This window comes from Schistocerca americana, chromosome 6 (assembly GCF_021461395.2).
Source record: "Schistocerca americana isolate TAMUIC-IGC-003095 chromosome 6, iqSchAmer2.1, whole genome shotgun sequence".
Taxonomy (NCBI): Eukaryota; Metazoa; Arthropoda; class Insecta; order Orthoptera; family Acrididae; genus Schistocerca; species Schistocerca americana.
In genome coordinates, this window is record NC_060124.1 from 609,050,866 (window position 1) to 609,072,344 (window position 21,479).

The 21,479-nt window shown below is 42.2% G+C and overlaps 1 protein-coding gene across 1 annotated transcript in view; it reads right to left on the reverse strand.

Annotated features, from left to right (window-relative positions):
- Positions 1 to 1,535: 1,535 nt before the first annotated feature.
- LOC124620347 overlaps positions 1,536 to 21,479 on the reverse strand; it is a 96,463-nt gene continuing 76,519 nt past the window's right edge. Inside the window, exons 4-9 of the mRNA XM_047147021.1 lie at positions 2,289 to 2,344; positions 2,175 to 2,207; positions 1,989 to 2,102; positions 1,804 to 1,836; positions 1,610 to 1,723; positions 1,536 to 1,562 (exon numbers count right to left, since the gene is read on the reverse strand). Of these exons, the coding sequence (XP_047002977.1) occupies positions 1,536 to 1,562; positions 1,610 to 1,723; positions 1,804 to 1,836; positions 1,989 to 2,102; positions 2,175 to 2,207; positions 2,289 to 2,344 (377 nt within the window). The remainder of the gene's footprint in view (positions 1,563 to 1,609; positions 1,724 to 1,803; positions 1,837 to 1,988; positions 2,103 to 2,174; positions 2,208 to 2,288; positions 2,345 to 21,479) is intronic.

Sequence of the window (21,479 nt, forward strand, 5' to 3'; positions counted from 1 at the left end):
TTTGATATAAAATACAGATGTACTTCAAGAACTATAAGAATGACAAAAAGACATTCACAGCACTTCCAGTAACAACTGACAATCAAACGCATCACAAGAAGTGAATGTTGGGCAAGCGGAATACAATAAGATCACAAAGTGTTGCTTACCGAGTGGGGCTGCTTTTACGTTTGACACACTGTGTAATTAGATCAAATGATGCAATACGATTTTAAAAAAATTGTTGCTAAAAATAGCGTGAATAATGAACTGGCCCCTCTTCTCACTTCCACAGATTGGAATGAGGTGCACAACAATTGGGAAGTTGTATTTATCAATCCACCTTATTGTGGGTCACTTCCAGCCACTGCATTTCCCACCCATCACATGCACTGTTCTCCACAACAACATTGCTGAATATGAGAGGGCGGTACATTCGATCACGTCAAATTCCTTGAAGGCCCACTTGTCCACAGCATCTGCCATTGTATTACAATGATTTCCATGTCTTGTTGCTGTGCAGAATAATACATCCTCAATCAACTTTTGGAGGTAGAAGAGCGTGTACTAGATATGCTTCTCATGCTAGTCTGCTGTGTACTTTCATTGGAAAGCCTGTAGGTGATTAAGCACTTAGGCAGAAGGAAAACTATACAAGAAACTGAGTAACCACACAGCCCATATGTAAGTGCTAGATGACTTCTAAAGGACACAAGTGTGACAGGGTGCATGGTTGGAATTCTGACACCCTAAAGAATTTTCTGCAGCTCAGTAAACATACTGGGATAATTCTACAGTTTGGGGACATAGCTCAGGCATTCTATACTCACTGCTGACAGAGGGCAACATCCCACACCAGTATGGTATCAGCATAATAACATGAAAAATAACTACATGATACTGATATTTTCCTCAAGCCACTACCTCAAATGTTAACTTCATAAATGGAAAACATAATTTCATACCCGTCCTTTAAACCAAATGGAGGTAATGGTTCAAGAATTTGTCTGTTGTACACCGTATCTTCAAAGATCAGTGTCACTCTCTCTTTATCAGTTGTCACAGTTAAGTATTGATTGTTTTAACTTCCAAATATCTCCATTATTGGGGTTATATTTGGTGATAATATGGTGTCAACCAGTGTGATGTTACATCTGAATACAAGCGAATTTGGAGATAATATGAAAATTACTTCAGGTAAGAATGAATCTGCCAGTTTTGCTGAGCAGATTCGCTTTTGATATGTCTAGTATTGATTAGAACCAGTTGTTCTATTCTTCAAGTGGAATATGCATCAATTAGAGCAATATAAAATAACACATCAGCTACCAAAACTCCAAAAATTTGGTCTTGCAATGGATATAATGGTAAATGTGGGGGTACAGGTGCGAAATATAAGAATTTTTGTACCCTACTGCCCTTGGAAATGGGACTATTTCCTCTGCACAGAATTACTCCCTCTGAACATTGCATGCATTCATTGCTGGACAGACAAATGATGAAATCAATATCTCTCAATGTGCAACATGAATCCAATCGTTAACTCCTACACAACCTCACTTGGCCCTATAATCTATAATAATCTAAAATAAAAATATATTATCATAAATACCTCAGTAAGCACTTTTACCTTGTCTTCTCCAACTGCTGACTGCTTGCTTGCTTGTCCAAGTGGAATATTTTCCTCTTTCGCTTCTTTTCCACTATCAGACGTAGCTTCTCTTAGATCGCTGTTACCATTCCTCTACAATCAGAACATAAATAGTACAATAATTGTGAACAATCTGAGATACTTCTGAAAAGGCAAATTTTTGGAATGCATACCTCATATCCATCAAGGGCTGAGTCCACTGCCAGCTGAAACCAAAAGCATGTAAAGAAACAGGCTGGTGCAGAACAGATGACTTACTTAAAGTAACCATGTATTCCCGAATGCCCTAAGAGAAGTTAAAAATTTTGGTGAATTGTGTACTGTGCAGAATAAATGTTCCAAAAGAAAAATGAAATACCTTTATTTCACTAGCACTGTCCTTCTTGTAAGAATTTTCTGAAGAGTTTACACTGTCCTGCTCCACATCCGAGTCATCAGAACTGTCACCACCATTCATGATTCTCTTGAACTTCTGTAACAGATAGCTGACATCAATATCAAGAACTCCTTCAGGTATTGTTAATAGTGGAATGCGTTACAATACCTTTTTCGACCCCGAAGAACCGGGTGGGCTTTCCTGTAATTTAATTTTTTTAACGGATTAGATACAATGCTATTAGTGAACAAAACCATAGCTTACACACATCAACCAACCCACCTTCGCAGAACGCACTCTGCCAGCAGGTGTTCTTGGAGAACTGAGATTCCGAACGCCTGCAATAAAAAAATAATAGCAGAGAAAATTATTAATTGAAATGATTTATTTTACTGGATTCATTACACATTCTAACACTAATAATACCAGCATTTCACAGGCAAACTGACAAGTATCAGAATAAATTTACTGAACCAAGAATGAAATGAGCCAACAATTCATGGAGCAAACGAATCGCAACTAGAAGGCTTGTAGAACAGTGCACCAGGAACAATCGAGGGATGGCAAAGATGTAAACCTCTCCTGTGCGACAGTAAAGATCAGTGTTACCCTCAGACAGTGAAGAACTGGCAGATAAAGTTGCAAGTGCGGTAAGGGCTGGATATCAATATGTTTGAAGATCTGAATGGGATAAAATTATCAGTCTCTGGGACACTGATGAATCCCACCATGACACTTTGGTTTCTACGGTGCATGCTGCTGTGACAGAAGCACATGTGTGGAGTCCAGAGTTAGAGACTCATACGCAAAAATGGTGGTGGTGGTGATAGGGTTTAGGGTGTTTGAGATCACAATTTCTTCTGCCCTTATTAAAATACAGAGATAAATGTAGTTGAAAAAATAAAAAAGGTTAAAACTTTCCATTAGTAGAAAACCCCACACACACACACACACACACACACACACACACACACACACACACACACACACACACGCGATAGCCTTCCATCCATTTTCGCCTTGGCTAACACAGCCATATCAATCACAGTTCCCTGCAGAACTTAGTTTGTGTCTGAGTATCTATACCTCCAAAATACAGGCACGGTAGCTCTTTGCATTGTTTCACCATGTCGTTGTTGTTGTTGTTGTTGTGGTCTTCAGTCCTGAGACTGGTTTGATGCAGCTCTCCATGCTACTCTATCCTGTGCAAGCTTCTTCATCTCCCAGTACCTACTGCAACCTACATCCTTCTGAATCTGCTTAGTGTATTCATCTCTTGGTCTCCCTCTACGATTTTTACCCTCCACGCTGCCCTCCAATGTTAAATTTGTGATCCCTTGATGCCTCAAAACATGTCCTACCAACCGATCCCTTCTTCTAGTCAAGTTGTGCCACAAACTTCTCTTCTCCCCAATCCTATTCAATACCTCCTCATTAGTTATGTGATCTACCCACCTTATCTTCAGCATTCTTCTGTAGCACCACATTTCGAAAGCTTCTATTCTCTTCTTGTCCAAACTGGTTATCGTCCATGTTTCACTTCCATACATGGCTACACTCCATACAAATACTTTCAGAAACGACTTCCTGACACTTAAATCTATACTCGATGTTAACAAATTTCTCTTCTTCAGAAACAATTTCCTTGCCATTGCCAGTCTACATTTTATATCCTCTCTACTTCGACCATCATCAGTTATTTTACTCCCTAAATAGCAAAACTCCTTTACTACTTTAAGTGTCTCATTTCCTAATCTAATCCCCTCAGCATCACCCGATTTAATTTGACTACATTCCATTATCCACATTATTTACAAATCCTCTTCACCAATTTATTTGGCAGGTGGCAACTGGTCTTGGACCTACGTCACACTTTTCAATCTCCTCGTGCTGGTCCCCAAGGCGTTCATCCTGATCAGCAGGGACTACCAAATCAGTGAAGGCAGCACCATATCGCTCATCTGTATCATCGAGAAAGTTTGTTCACTAGACTCACTCTGGAGAGTTACTTTATTTATTGTGCGATACAATTATAATGAATGATCCTCTTCAGCACATGTGCATCATCGTGAAGTCTTCTGTACTGCTTATTTAAAACTGTCTCAGGCTCCAATTTGCAACTCCAATATGTAGCAGTTCTGAGCTACTGCAACAGAAATGCCTTTTGGTGTGATCTGAGATACAGGTGACTATTTGCATACGATATGATGCCATGTAATTCTGCTGGCATTTTGTTGATTCAATTAACGGAAGCAGTGTGGGACAGGAAAGCGTACCCCTACAAGAAGAGGAATCTCCCGATTAGCTGTCAGCCGGAATAAAGCCGGGCAGATCTCTACATTCAAGGCCCAAGCTGTTCATTCTCCTATGAGAGTGACAGCACTATTACAGAACGGATAAAACTAGGGACACGAGTCAGTGGGAACCTGGCTGTCATAGCAAGAACTTCCACATTGACAGAGTCATGTCGCAACTGAACACAAATACTGATCGGCGTGTTTCTGTAGGAATTTGTTTAAGGGATGCTGAAAGTGGCAATAAGGAGACTTAGTGCAGGCAGGCCACTGGTTTGTAATAACACACTTCATTGGCAGGACAGTATACAACAGAAGAATTAATGAGTGTGCCATGAGAAAAAGCACAAGTGCCTGAAGAGCACTTTGCAAGTGTTCGATTGGAGTCTTGGGAGAACATCGCTTTGTGAAACATGATTTATATTGGCAGGAGAAAAGATCAAGATGCTTCACTAGCCGTCGCTATTTTGATATGGTAGCCCTGCACCACACTGCCTTTTCCGGTTTCTAATACGTCAATCGGCCATCCTGATGATCTGAGATGCACCGCACCTAGTTACGGAACTCAGGTCACCTCACATTTAGTTAATACCTGCTTCTGTCAGCTCGTCGATGACACGATCCCTGCAGCACTACCTTGCAACATCCCACACTAGGCCAGAACTTGTAATCCAATATACCATGTGTTTGTTAAGATTATCCACTAAAGAAATGTAAAACATATTCATAAAATACAAATATAAAAACACACACACACACACACACACACACACACACACACACACACACACACACACACAAAAATGGAGTTTATCCTCACGTACGTACTCACACAAGTCGTTCTTAATTTATTTGCAGCAAGTGACTGTGATACAATTGACGATCCAGATTTTCAAATGATTGCAGGTAAAAGGAATTTATTTACTTTTCTCTCAGCATTATACACATTTTGTTCCAAAAAAGGAATATGCAAGAATGAAGATCATGTTGTCAATAACAATGGAAAATGAGGGTGTCCACCTTAATGTATTTCACATATACACATGTTTTCAATCATCTGGTGCTGTATAAATCACGACATGTGTTACTTTCTATCTAGATACCAGTACCGATGACGATGAAACTTCCAATGAAAGTGCAAATGACAAAACAGGAGACAATGTTACTGATGCCCACGCGAACGGTGCAGCCACAAATATGCAGACAAAAAGGAAGCATACTCAAAGCAAGAAGGGTGCAAGGAAAATGGACACACATGAAAAGCATATTCGGGGGGGAATGGGAATTATGTGTCACAGCAACTGGTAAAACAATTCCTCCAAAAACATTTTGCAATGTGGACTGCAGGTGTGCACGTAAATGTTTCAATAAAATTTAAGAGTATGAGGAAGACGTTATTTGCTAATTTCTGGACTATGGGTGATATTAATCACCAAAATAGTTATCTGAATGGTTTATGCATGTATCATTCAGTTAACAGCTGACAACCAAGAGATGGCTCTGGTTCTTAGAAAAGCTGTATTTATGAGTATCGATTACATGTGAACGAAAACTGTGCAATAGTATGCAAGAAGTTTTTCTTGAATACTTTCGAAATTTCTAATGGACGAATCTCTAGGCTTTTAACAAAATGCAAGGAAGAAGGTACACCTAACCTTGATGGAAGGGGCAAACATCAGAACAAATTCTCTGTATCGAAAGGTCTGATCAATGATGTAAGGGAACACATCAAAAGCTTTCCAGTTTCCGAGAGCCATTATGCAAAGAAGGATAATCCATACAAAAAGTTTTTAAATTCTGAGCTGTGTGTGGCCAAAATGCACGATTTGTACAAAGATAAATACATATCTCAGAATAAAGAAATTATGGTGGATCACAGACATCGAAAAATCTTTAACAAAGACTTCAACCTGTCATTTCGACCACCAAGTAAAGACACTTGCTCTTTTTGTGACAAACTGAGCTTTGAAATGGATGCTCCTACCAATGCAGAAGAAAAAAGAAAGCTTCATACTGAAAAGGAGCTTCACCTTAGGAGGGCTGAAGCTGTAAGAACAGCAATCGCTACAGACAGCATGTAGTGAAGAGGCAGAATCCCAGGTGTTCGTGTTTACCTTTGACCTGCAAAAAGCACTTGCATTTAGTAAACTGACAACATCGTTATCATACTACGAAAGAAACATGTACGTGTTTAATTTTGGTTGCCACAATTTAACTGACGGCAAAATTGATATGTATTTTTGGGATAAAACATCTGGATCAAGGGTTTCACAGGAAATTGGTATCCGAGTATTGAAACATATTGAAAAGTGTGTCACTTCTCAAAAACAAGTAGTTGCATACAGTGACACGTGTGGTGGGCAAAACAGGAACATAAACATTGCCCTAACACTAATGAAAGTGACACATTAACAGGTTTACATACAATGTTCCATTTTTTTCATGTCAATAGTAGTACAGCTCTATTACCTCCACTTTTCTGCCAATAATACTGCTGAAATTAATGATCAAAACAAAAAGAAAGAAAGGTTCAATATTAGCAACAAGCCGTATACTTGAATATTTCTAGTACCTCAATTGCAGATTTTTCAGCGCTCATTTAACTTTAAGACACTGTATCTCAGAATGAACAAAAATGGACTTGTACCACTATTGAAATAAACCCTTCATGTAACAGGCAGGTCACACATCAAGTGATGAATGATCAAGCCACTTTTCAAAACATTACAATTTCCATCCCAGAAATCTGAGCTTGAGACAAGACAGAACACAAAATTGTAAAAGACTTATCACTTTTCCTCCACCATCAGCTAAGAAAGGGCAGATCCCCACTATCCTCTTGTCAGAATACAACATACCCTCTCACATACGTCATACCAATATATTGTACATACACAAGAAACATGTGGACCTTCACTCTGTATCAGAAAAATACGATGAGCGAACTACACACAGTACCAAGGTGGGTGACTGTGGTTTCAGTTTTTCTAGCCTTAATGAGGAAAACCATAGCAGAACTGTTTTCTCCATTCACAGCTTCTTGCCCCATACCTCCAGTGACACTTTGTGAGTTAACAAGCATTTCGCTCTCATTTAAGTATATAGCCGAGAGAGTTAGTCTACAGGAATTGTGAAACGAACCCTGTCATCCAAGACCGCGTGCCACAAAGGGTGCAGATTCACCACGAGATGGGGAAACTTACAGGCGTCTACTGTCTATTGAGGTCCAAGTGCTGTAGTGTGCGAGTGAGACAGACGAGAATGTACATCATAGGGAAACCCAGTAGAAACCTTTTGTGGCCAAGGAGACATAGCAGTGTTAAATATGGCGGAATTAAGATTGGCCATAAAGGGAAACATTTATAAAAACTATTTAATTCTGTAGTAATTCCGGAAATTAAGCCACAGTTATTTTAATCTACCATCCTTCATAAATTTTCATGGTGATCCCAATAAAACTTGAATATTGATCATATCTATATAAGTTTAGGATTTACTGTTAAAGTGAAGTACAAAAGTTTTGTAACAAAGACATGAATGCTAAAATCTGAACGCTTTAGTCGATCTTAATGATCAACATTTCATACAGAAGAGCGTCATTAAAATGACAAATGTTGTAAATATAAACTCTGTAACTTTATTTGTTTAAAAGATATAGTAAATTTAAATTATTAGTATTTTCAGTTCAGCATCAGATCATCATTGTTCTTTATTTATTTACCAGAAAGCACATTAGTGCAAGGCTACTGGCCGTGACATTCAAAGTTGAGGAGGAAATTGTATTGGTTTTATGTAAAAGATTTTAATGTTTATTATGTAATGGATATTATTGTTACTTTATTTACAATGTGAAAGTGGTCAAGCTTTGATTATTTAAATATGTTAAAATGTAAAGTAATGTACAATTAGCTGTAGACAATCAGATGGATGGTTTCAGGAAAGGGAACTGCACTAGTCAGTTGAGCGAAGATGTTCGGCAAGCAGGAAACGTGGTCGGAGACAGGCAGAGAGCAGTTCTGGTCGAGACACCAAAGGGCACAGTTCGGATTGAGACGCGAATGCGGACTGTCGGTCTTTAGGCAGCTAGGAAGTGAAACGACTTAGAAAATTTCGCTTTGTGTGGTATCGTGGGACTTAGTCTCTGAGCGGTGAGCAGCCACGCACCTAGTGTGAACTCCAACTTTTTGCGTAGTTAATGAGGTGGGATGTTCAACTTTTAAATCAGGATGAGATTGTGAATGATCGAACTGTGTCCAATGGATATGCGCTCGAGTGTAACAGTAACTCTAAATATGGCCACTTTCACTATTAGTTTGCTTTCTGAATAAACATTAGTCTTACCAAATCACAACTGTGTGGCCCACATCATTTATGGGTTGTTGATTTAATTCCTAACGTTCCCTGTTTCTGATCTGACAGCATTCCTCAGTGCCCCAGTTTTAGAAGCACTAAAAAATGTGAGAACCGAGATGATGATCACATGAAAACTAAATAGAACCTGAAAATGTGCACAACACTACATCATCTCCGCCTCCATCAGAGTACTCCATTTAACAGCTGCAAAATATACAGTATCTGTCGATAAGAAATTCTACCCTTGTCAAATAAGTATATTTTACTGTTAATGCCATTGGTTGTATTGTGCTAAGGTGTTTGTGACCAATTCCAACTGCATAAAATTTACCTCACTTTATCAATTACTCTACCATATGTAAAGAGGGCCATCACAATACATGTCAAATGGAGAAAGCAAACTACTGATCTAAATCATACGCTGTGCAGTTGTCGAGGACTACTGTCCAGACTTACATCGAGAAAGGAATCTTCTAGAACTCTGGTGAGAACTAACAACAGATCCATTACTGGAGCTTAGGTAGGTACTATTGCTGGCTTTCCCATTTCGAACCTCACTTTGAAGATCCTTAAATGACTAAGGTCAGGCACATAAAGGTGATAAACAAATCTTGTTGAATGGGGACACCTTAATGAGGATGAATTATGTGACTGAAGACTGCCACAAACTTGTCGGCTAGAACTTTAATAAACCTGTTCCAAAACAATCTTCTATATAGTGAACACTTGTATCTTGTATCTACATACTGACAAAATCAGGTTTCTGGTTTGGTTGTATTATTTCATATGTGTTTATTTCTATTACTTGTTTGTGAAAGTGTATTCAGGCTTGGAAAATAATGAATACATACAAGTCAGCACATAAAATAACAAAATTGTGATGCTCATCTCAAAGCTTTAAACTCGTATTTGCTGTGCTAATTCTTCAAAGTGAAACAATTTGAGCTTACTAAATGACCAAGATTTTGAGTTATTTGCGTCTTCTTGTAAAACTGTAATACTCACTGCGCCCATTTCTGAAAGATAGATCTGTGCATTACCCCTAAAGAGCCAGAATGCACATGTATAGAGTACAGAGCATATTTTGCATGCTTGTTTCACTATGAGGACTTGCTACCTGATGTGAAGTGGCAGCTCTCCAGCCTGAGCAACGAGTGGTAACAAGAATGGAAATCCTACTTTAAACAAAATTGGCCAGCCTAATTTCCTAATGGTACATTGCATTCAGTACTTCAACAAATGATAGTCTTTTGGCTTCATAGAATATTCATCCAACATGCACACAGAACTACACAAAGACTCTACAAAAGTAGAGCAGATATCTTGGTTTGCTCCTCGGTCCTATGAGTAATGCACTTGAAAGTAGTAAGGACTTGGTTGATCCCTCACGTATGATAAGTTATTCCGTTTCTAATACAAAATGAATCTGGTAATCTGAAATTGTGGGCTTCACTCTAAATTCTGGAAGATTAAAAACACTAACACAGTTAAAATAAATAAAACCAAATTATTCCGACAGAAACTTAAATCTAGTTTCCAACAACCACTCCATCAGCCTCCTTATTGTCACACACAACTGGAAGAATAACTACAAACTGAAGAGTCATTCACAAGAAACAAGCACTGAATGGGGCTCTTTACTTTACAAAACTGTCTACAAGCTATTACAAATTGTTACATTTTGAAGACTAACTTTAAGAACACCATCATTTCATGTGTAACAACACGATTTTAGTCACCAATTCAATACCTATAAAGAACATGGCGAGAAGAGATTTCAGAAGACAGGAAGACAACTTGCAACTAATACTGCAGGCTACCTCCAGAACGCAGGTCATCTACTAGGCGACAGGTCTACATGCTCGTTGAGCACCTCCACCAGAGTTAGGTTGTCAATGGTGGAGTCATCTCCTGAAAAGTATAAGGAGCTGTTCAGATTAAAGGATCCCAACAAGGCTATAGTTGACCATGCACTAAAAATCTTTTGCCAAGCAGCTGGTGAGGACTGATCGCAAACTAATAAATTTTTTTTGGTGAAACAGGAGTAGGTAAAGTAAATTGGGTAATCTGGTATCAGGCAGACTGTTGTTGCATAACTTACTACGTGTTCTGGCAAATGATGTGCAAGGGAGTTTTTTTAATTATGGTTTTAAGGCACAAAATTGCTACAGTCGTGAGCACCCATTCTGCGGCTTGTGAAGGGTAAAAACAGAAATTTATATCAGTAATAATGGGAGTGAACTCAAGGAGGGGAGAAACTAAAAACGGAAGGAAATCTTATGAAAGTGCTACTGAAGGAGGTTTGTTTTCCCTGAAAAGAGCTTCAAATGACCGATGTCATCTGATTAACACTTACAAGCACGACACGATCAGCTGAGCACGTCACCTGCTTAAAGGGAAGATTATCAGGTGACAGCTGTAAACAGGCGCATAGTGGATTAAAATAGGGGCACTGAAGTAAAAGGTGTCTCACTGAGCATGATTGAGAGCAATGAGGACAAAGCGGGGGAGGATTGCCACGAAAAAGATGTTAATGGCTAAAAAGACAGTGCCCAATCTGGGGTTTAGTTAAAATTACCTCCAACCGACGATGAGGCCAGAAGGAACAGGTACAAGCACAGGGAAGAGATTTTATGTCCCATAATTTATTATCCTGAAGTGCAGACTACCGTGCGTGCCATAAAAGAGCAACATGACGACACAAAAAGCTCCGCAGATCAGCAACGGGAACCATGTGAACAGGAAACCGAGGAAGAGAGACAGCAGCCTTTGTCGCTATATCAGCTGCCTCGTTTCTGTGTATACCAAGATGCCCTGGGATCCAGAGGAATGCCACAGAGATGCCCCCAAGTGGAGCATGTGGAGGCAGTCCTGAATCCAGTGGACTAGAGGGTGGACAGCATAAAGAGCTTGGAGGTTAAGTAGAGAGCTGAGCAAATCCTAGCATATAATATATTGTATCCACTGATGACAATGGATGTATTGGACAGCCTGGAGAACAGTGTCAAGCTTCGCAGTAAAAACCAAACACTGGTCGTGAAGCCAAAATCTAATAGGGGTGTCGCCAATAATAGGCACTCACGACAGCAAAGATGTCCTAGGTAAATAAATATGGCATCCTCCATTCGTGCACATAGAGCAGCAAATGTCTGACGATAAACTATTGGGGGGCCAGCAGCGAAGGCAAGGAGGAATCATACCACCATTTGTCAAAAAAGTTTTACAAAATTTGAAGGAAAGTGAATGTAGCAGTTGACGGAAACGGACTGCCGCTGGTAGTAGAGACGAAGGGCGGCCTGCATATCCTAAATCCAAGGAGGCGTTGAAAAAAAGGGCATGGATCAGATGAGCAGGCATAAAAGACTGACAACTAGTGTAATGACTCAGGAGGACAGCTCGCCGACTGGACAGCGGAGGTTCAGCAGTCTCAGCGTAAAGGCTCTCCATGGGGCTCATGTAATAAGCTCCAGACGCTAAACGCAATGCACAGTGGTGGCCAGAGCCTATACATCGAAGAATAGACAGCCGTGTCGAGGAGTAAACTATGCTTCCATAGTCCAATTTTGAGTGCACTAAGGCGCGATATAGGCAGACGAGGACCACTCCGTCTGCTGCCCAGGAGGTACACTCAGAAAACTGGAGGGTGTTGATAGATCGCATACAGCGAGCCGAAAGATATGAAATGTGTGAAGACCAGCACAATTTTCTGCCAAACATAAGTCCCAAGAATTTGACGATGTCTGCGAACGAAAGAGCAACAGGGCCCAGATGTAGGGAAGGCGGATAAGACTCCATACGACACCAAAAATTTACACAAGCAGTCTCACTGGGAGAAAATTGGAAGCCAGTTTCAATGCTCCACGGGTGGAGGCGACCGAGACTTCCTCGATGACATTGTTCTATAAGGCTGGTCTGTTGAAAGCTGTAGTAGATCGCAAAATCGTTGACAAAAAGGGAGCCCGAAACATCGAGAAGGAGACAATCCATAATTGGTGTACTGTTATGCCATTCCCTCTCCCAAAGCCGGAAAACAATACGACGTAAGACAGAATGCAGGTCAGTTTCAGAGATGGCCATCTCCACAAACAGTTTCCACATAGCCTGTCGGCAAGTTCGTAGCCTGGGATTACGACGTGTCCCGGAGTCCATACAAACAACACTGACGGTGGGACTGTTCCAGGGCATAGATGGAATCCTGAGTGGACGCTACCAAAAGATGGCGAGGGTAGCACTGGTCGATAGCTTGTTAGGCTGCTCAAGGAGTCAGTATACAGGAGCAATGACTCGCCAGGGCATGAGCGGATGTGCTCAAGAGCACGAGATATGGCCGCCAGCTCTGCAATGAAAACACAGCAGCCATCTGGCAAGGGTGTTGTGTGATGTCCTTAGGTTAGTTAGGTTTAAGTAGTTCTAAGTTCTAGGGGACTGATGACCATAGATGTTAAGTCCAATAGTGCTCAGAGCTATCTGGCAAGGAATGCTGTTCAATACGTCCTCCATGAACATACACAAAGCCTATGTGACCATCAGCCATCGAGCTGTCGGTGTAAACCACTTTATGGCCCCGGTACATGTCGAGAATCGGGAGGAGGTGATAGCGGAGAGCCACAAGGTTAACCGAGTCCTTAGGGGCATGAGAAAGGTCCAGAAGAATCTGTGGCATAGGTGTACACCATGGAGGTGTACGTGAATGGACCTCGAGGAGAGGTGGTAACGGGAAGGACTCCAATTCAGGCAGAAGGGACCGGACACGAACCGCAATTGTAAGCCCTGACCTGGGCCACCAACATGCGAGATGAATCGCTAGGGTAGGGAAAAGGAGACGGGAAGTTGGATGCACAGGAGAACTACGAACGTGTGCAACGGAACTGGAAAGCAGTTGTGCACGCCTAACCTGCAATGGAGGGACTCCGGCTTCCACCAGGACACTGGTCACCGGACTCGTTCTAAAAGCTCCCATCGCTAGGCGAACACCACAGTGGGGCACTGGGTAGAGTAGACGCAACGGTGAGGGCACCGCCGAACCCTACAGCAGACTCCCATAGTCAATGCAGGATTGAACAAGGGCTCTGCAGAGCTGCAGCAGCGTAGAGCGATCAGCACCCCAGTTGGTGTTGCTCAGGCAGCAGAGGTCATTGAGATGCTGCCAGAATTCCACCTAAGCTGACGAAGGTGAGGTAGCTAAGTCAGTTGGGTGTCGAAAACAAGTCCTAAGAATCAATATGTCTCCACTACAGTGAGTGGATCACCATTAAGGTAAAGTTCTGGTTCTGGATGAATGGTGCGACGCCAACAAAAATGCACGACACACGACTTCGGGGCTGAAAACTGGAAGCCGTGGTCTAGAGTCTATGACTGCACATAGTGAATGGCTCCCTGTAAGCACCGCTCAGCAACACCAGTACTGGAGGAGCAGTATGAAATGCAGAAGTCATCAGCCTACACAGAAGGTGAGACTGACGGCCCTACAGCCATTCTCCTGAATAGAGGGGGAACTACTGGAGGCACCGACTTGGACACGGAAAGTACAGAGCGACAGGAAGTTCTGGATAAAAATTAGTAGCAGGGCCTGGAGACCACACTCATACAATGTGGGAAGGACGTGATGTCGCCAGGTCCTGTCGTATGATTTACGTAAGTCAAAAAAAGATGACAACCAGATGTTGGCATCTGAAAAAGGCTGTTCGGATGGCAGACTCGAGGGACACAAGATTATCAGTGGTAGAGTGACCCTGGCAGATGCTGCCCTGACAAGAAGCCAGTAGGCCACTTGACTCCAGGGCCCAACGTAACTGCCGAAACATCATATGTTCCAGCTTCTTACAAAGAAAGTTGGTGAGCTGATGGGCCTGTAGCTATCCACATCAAGCGGGTTTTGAACCGGGTTTGAGCACTGGAATGATGGTGCTCTCCTGCCATTGTGATGGAAAGACGCCATCACACCAGATCCAGTTGAAGATGACATGGAGATGTCGCTTGTAGTCAGACGAGAGATGTTTAATCATCTGACTGTAGATCCGATCCAGCCCAGGAGCTGTGTCGGGGCAATGGGCAAGAGTACTGAGTAACTCCCACTCTGTAAACGGGGCGTTACAGGGTTCACTGTGGCGTGTGGTCAACGAGAGTACTTCCCTTTCCATCCACCGTTTGAGAGTGTGAAAGGCTGGGGGATAGTTCTCTGACAGAGAGGCTAGAGCATAGTGCTCAGGAAAGTGCTTGGTAACAGCGTTTGCATCAGCAGATAACACGCCATCAATGTTAATGCCAGGGACACTCGTTAGGGTCTGGTATCCTCAGAACATCTGATCTTTGTCCAGACTTGGAAAGGTGATGTATGGCACCCAATGGTGACACATACCTCTCCCAACACTCCTGTTTCCGTCGTTTTATAAGCTAGTGAATGCGGGCAAGGAGCTGCTTAAAGGCAATTGGGTGCTCTAGGGAAGGGTGCCATTTATGCCGCTGTAGAGCTCGCTGACGCTCTTTAATTGGCTCAGCGACTTCCGGTGACCACCAAGGGAATGTCTTTCACCAGGGGCACCCTAAAGATCGAGGGATCGCATTTTCCACCATAGAATTTGTGGTCATATTTCTTGGCATTGAAGTTACACCTTGCTTGCTTAGAGACTGCTGGAGTTTGACCACCGGCAAAAGATGACATACTACACTTCATGGCGTGTCATCCGCCCTGATACTACCCACTCCAACCAAGGGCCCTCTCCACGGGCGCCACCCAGCCACAGCAAAGGCCACCTGGCAGATTGGTCATTGCCGCGAGTCCTGATGCCCCAGGGTGACAGGCACCTACACCTTAGCATACGTAGGACATCAGCAGAGCGATCCCTATGTGGTCTGGGGGCTACAACCAACAGGGTACATGGCGGCCCCACAACGGACTGGCTACCGTGTTGGACATCACGCGCAAACGAGCTAAGAAGTCCATTATCGTCGACAGCGCAGAAAGCGATACTGCATAGAGGATGGAGGAAAAGGCACCTAGGAGGTTGACCTCGCCCGACAGCTGGAGAATGAGTGGAAGTACAGATCCACGTCGATGAAGGATGTGAGAGGTCTCTGTGCATGATGGACATTATGCACCATGTAAGGCGCCCTTCCCCAATTGGCTCGCTCTTTGGGAAAATTTTGAAAAATGGAGGTCAAACTCTACAGGAGACCATCACACAAAGGCCGAAACTTGTGAGACTCCTTTTAGTCACCTCGTACGACAGGGAGGAATACCTCGGGCCTCTTCTAACCCCTGGATCTGCAGGGGGAGACTGTAGGAAACCCAGAAGTATCAGTACAAGATCGAAAGAAATGCCTCCCACAGGTGAGAGTATTAAAATCCTAATGGTAAACTGCCAAAGCTTTTGCAACAAAGTGCCAAAGACTGAAACATTCATAAAAAGCAGCTAAGCTCACATAATACTAGGTACAGAAAGCTGGTTGAAAACTGAAATTGATAGGAGTGAGATTTGTGGGGAAAATTTAGGTGTATATTGAAAGGAAAGGCAAACGGAAAATGGGGTGGTGGTGTATTTGTCACAGTAGACAAAAAACTCCAATCCATGGACATAGAAACTGAAGCTGCATGTGAGATTGTTTGGGCAAGATTTAGTATCAGGAGTGGGCATAAGATAATAATTGGATCCTTCTATTGCCCACCATATTACATTACAAGTACAAATTATTTATGCTACATTAATCAATTGTATAGTACTGCAATTTCTATGTTACAAGTATCCAAGAATTCTGTACGACTGTACTATGGATTGTCTATTAACCATTTGTGCAGTTTACTTTTCAAATTATTGGAAGGTGTATTGAGTGCAGTATGTGGTTATTTGTTAAATAATTTCAAACAGTTCAATTTGTGAGAGTTGCCTGTTTTCATCAGCTTATGTCCAGGAATGTCAATATTCCCTTGGTTTCTGGTGTGATGAAAGTGTATGTTCTCTCTAGTATTAAATTTTGTTCCGTTCTTTTTAGCATATATCAGTGATGCATAAATATGAAGATTTATCATTGTCATTACTTTCTTTTTGATGAAAAAAGGACAGCAGTGTTCCTTTGGACCAACCTCGCACATTATTCATAGCACCTTTTTCTGCATCAGTAGTACATCATTGACATGACATGAGTGGTCCCATAGTAACAGCCCATAAGGTAGATGAGACTGAAAAAGTCCAAAGTAAGCTGCTCTGAGATACTTGTTACTCACTAGATCAGACATTTTCCAGATGAGATGGGACACCCCTGATCACTTTTTGCAGACTTGCTTGATATGGGGCTGCCAGTTAAGTTTGGAATCAATGTGTATTCCACGCAGTTTTTTGGGTTTTGGTTCTGCCTCTTTAGCCAGTCCCAACTGCAGTTGCTGAGTTTTATCTGGATTACACAGAAGTTTGTTAGCTGAGAACCAGTTTAGTGCTAAGGTGAGAGCGTCCTGTGATTTCTGGTGTAGCTTCGATAAATCTCAATCTGTGCTGATTAAGGTTGTATCATCCACATAGCAGATAACCAACTCAGGTCCAACGTAAGATGGCAAATCATTAATTGCAACAATGAGGAGGAAAGGACCAAGGACAGTGCCCTGAGGTACACCAGATGTGACACTATTCATAGAAGAGTGTCTCCTGTTATTTAGATAAGAACTGATTATTTCTAATTCTGTATTATTTATACCATAATACTTCAGTTTGGGTAGTAGGATGTCAAAGGGGATACAATCAAATGCCTTACTCAGATCACAAAGTTCAAGTGAGACTGTGTTTATTTTTAAATGCAGTTAATGTCTGGATGCATTTTCCCTTGTCGAAAACCGTGCTGTCTATTACAGAGAAGGTCATACTTTTCAAAATAGTTGTTTAGCTGTTTGTGGAAAATTGCTTCACATATCTTGGAAAAGGTTGGTACAATAGACACTGGTCTATAGTTTTGAGGTAGGTGTTTTTCCCCCTTTTTGTATATAGGTATAACTTACGAAATTTTGAGCTGACAGGGAAAACTCCAACTTCTAGGCATTTATTCATACACTCCTGGAAATGGAAAAAAGAACACATTGACACCGGTGTGTCAGACCCACCACACTTGCCCCAGACACTGTGAGAGGGCTGTACAAGCAATGATCACACACACGGCACAGCGGACACACCAGGAACCGCGGTGTTGGCCGTCGAATGGCGCTAGCTGCGCAGCATTTGTGCACCGCTGCCGTCAGTGTCAGCCAGTTTGCCGTGGCATACGGAGCTCCATCGCAGTCTTTAACACTGGTACCATGCCGCGACAGCGTGGACGTGAACCGTATGTGCAGTTGCAGTTGGCGGACTTTGAGCGAGGGCGTATAGTGGGCATGCGGGAGGCCGGGTGGACGTACCGCCGAATTGCTCAACACGTGGAGCGTGAGGTCTCCACAGTACATCGATGTTGTCGCCAGTGGTCGGCGGAAGGTGCACGTGCCCGTCGACCTGGGACCGGACCGCAGCGACGCACGGATGCACGCCTAGACCGTAGGATCCTACGCAGTGCCGTAGGGGACCGCACCGCCACTTCCCAGCAAATTAGGGACACTGTTGCTCCTGGGGTATCGGCGAGGACCATTCGCAACCGTCTCCATGAAGCTGGGCTACGGTCCCGCACACCGTTAGGCCGTCTTCCGCTCACGCCCCAACATCGTGCAGCCCACCTCCAGTGGTGTCGCGACAGGCGTGAATGGAGGGACGAATGGAGACGTGTCGCTTCTGCCTTGGTGCCAATGATAGTCGTATGCGTGTTTGGCGCCGTGCAGGTGAGCGCCACAATCAGGACTGCATACGACCGAGGCACACAGGGCCAACACCCGGCATCATGGTGTGGGGAGCGATCTCCTACACTGGCCGTACACCACTGGTGATCGTCGAGGGAACACTGAATAGTGCACGGTACATCCAAACCGTCATCGAACCCATCGTTCTACCATTCCTAGACCGGCAAGGGAACTTGCTGTTCCAACAGGACAATGCACGTCCGCATGTATCCCGTGCCACCCAACGTGCTCTAGAAGGTGTAAGTCAACTACCCTGGCCAGCAAGATCTCCGGATCTGTCCCCCATTGAGCATGTTTGGGACTGGATGAAGCGTCGTCTCATGCGGTCTGCACGTCCAGCACGAACGCTGGTCCAACTGAGGCGCCAGGTGGAAATGGCATGGCAAGCCGTTCCATAGGACTACATCCAGCATCTCTACGATCATCTCCATGAGAGAATAGCAGCCTGCATTGCTGCGAAAGGTGGATATACACTGTACTAGTGCCGACATTGTGCATGCTCTGTTGCCTGTGTCTATGTGCCTGTGGTTCTGTCAGTGTGATCATGTGATGTATCTGACCCCAGGAATGTGTCAATAAAGTTTCCCCTTCCTGGGACAATGAATTCACGGTGTTCTTATTTCAATTTCCAGGAGTGTAATAAAAGCAAGTGGATTGCAAATGAGGTGTATTGTCCTTTTTATTGTGTAGTTAGACAATCAATAGTAGTCCACGCTTTTCGAGTTTCAAAATATTCTAACAATATTTATTATATCTGTGGGTGTGACAGGGTCCCAGTGAAATTCATGTCCTTTAGGTAGATAATCAGCAAGTATATCAATTGCTAGTATGCCTGAGTGATTAACTTTTGATTTTAATTGATTTACTGTAGCTGTAAAATATTTACTGTAGCTGTAAAATATTTATTGAACTCTTCTGGCTCAAGTAGAACATCTTGTGTTTGGGAAGAGGTATGCTCTTGTTTTATAATATCCCAAGCACCCTTGCATTTTTTTTTTTTGTCTCCTTTTAAGTAATTTTCACAGACAGCTTGCTTGGCAAGTTTAAGGTTGGCTTTGTAATTTTTTTTACATTTCAGGTAGTCTTTATAATCAGTATCATTTTGTTCTGCCCCACATTTGCCATTGTTTTTATATGTTTTGTACAGTGAAAGCATCTTTCCCAGTGAAAGCATCTTTTCCTCTTTTCCCAGATACTAGTAAGGTCATCAGTGTACCAACAAGCTTTTTACCTTTTCTGTTTGGTTCAGTACTGTTTCTTTCCATTGGTGAGCAAGAGTACCGTAAGTCAGTATATGTCTTAAGGAAATTATTAAATAGAATTTCAACAGTCGATTGATCTGTGTCATATTCATCAGTTTACCTTTCTGGGGAAGTCTGTGAATAACATATTCCTCTTTCTGACCTCTAACCCACGTTATGCTTGGCTTCTTATTTGCAACCTTATAAATCTTATCTGACTGTGTATACTGGTATGTTCGGAGTAGAGGATCATGATCTGCAAAACATTCATCTACAACGCTTACACTATACAGGTCTATTGAAAAATGAACTATAATATTGTCCAAACAGGCATTTCCATGTGTCGGGCTATTGTTAGTATGATGCATATTTAGTGATCTGATTAGGCTTAAGAATGTTTTTGTGTTGAGTTCCTCTGTGTCTAGCAAGTCAATGTTGAAATCACAACACATTGCTACATTTGTTTTGAGTTTTCAAGATTTTTCTCATCAAGATAGTTACCTACAAAAAGGTACCCCATGTATAAAAATTGGCAAGGTGCATGTAGGATTCGTGCATGGAGGGTTCTATACAAACTACTGACAGGTCGTCCATTCTGGGAAACGAGAATTGTACCATTTTTGCCTGTTATCGACACTGATACTGGCAAGATATTGGTCCCAGGGATTCCAAGGTTCTTGTATATGTTTCAATTTCACTGATATAAATGTGACAAAGTGATACTGGATGCAGGTGGGCATTATTACTATGATCAATTGTTCTCATTTAGGCCGACTGGGTCAGAATGGTAGAAGTCAAACATCAGGCAAGGAATGACTTTATTGCTCATAGAATGCATTTCCAAATTTATCCATCATCAGATATCCAAGAGCGATTACTGCACTTATCTTGAAACATCATATCTACATGCATTAATCACACCTGTTTATCTGATGATTGATAAATTCTGGAATGCATCATATAAGCGATAAAATCATTCCTTGACTGATGTTTTGACTTTTACCATTGTGACCCAGTCAGCCTGAATACAGAACTACTGATTGTTTTAATTTCGAGTTTGATGTCGGATATCAAATACCAAAAGAAATAATTTTTTCTTACAATACAAATACAAATTAACAGTTTGCTGATTTTTTCCTTTACTTGTACTGTCACGCCTTACTTCTTGTCGAATTTTATTACTGTATATCAACAGGAAGAACCCTATAAGTTGTGATGAGTTAGTTTTTGAGTATTAAGATATGTGACATAAGAGTCAAGTGCAGAATGATCCAAATTTTCTTGAAAGAATTGTGACTAGTGATGAGAGTCGGTGCTACGGATACGATCCAGAGCCAAAGCAAGCATCCAGCCAGTGGAAAACCCAAAACGTCACCACAATCCGAGAAAGCACATCAAGTACAAACCAAAGTGAAAATATGTTGATTTGTTTTATGTCGGTGGCATTGTCTACAAGCAGTGTACTCTCCAGCACAATCAGTGAACCAACATTTTTATTTGGATGCGTTACGAAATTACGAGTGTGTGCAACGAAAACAGCCAGAATAATGGAGAAATGAGAACTGGTTGCTCCACCACAAGAATGCTCCAACCCAGACAGCTCTGGTTGTTTAACAGTTCATGGCAAAAAACTGCATGGTATTTGTGCCTCATCCACCCTAATGACCTGATCTGGTTCTGTCTATCTTTTTGTGACAACAACAACAACAACAACTGGCTGATGGGAGTAACTAGTCTGTTCGAATAAAGATATCATGAACAATCACAACCATTTCCAAAC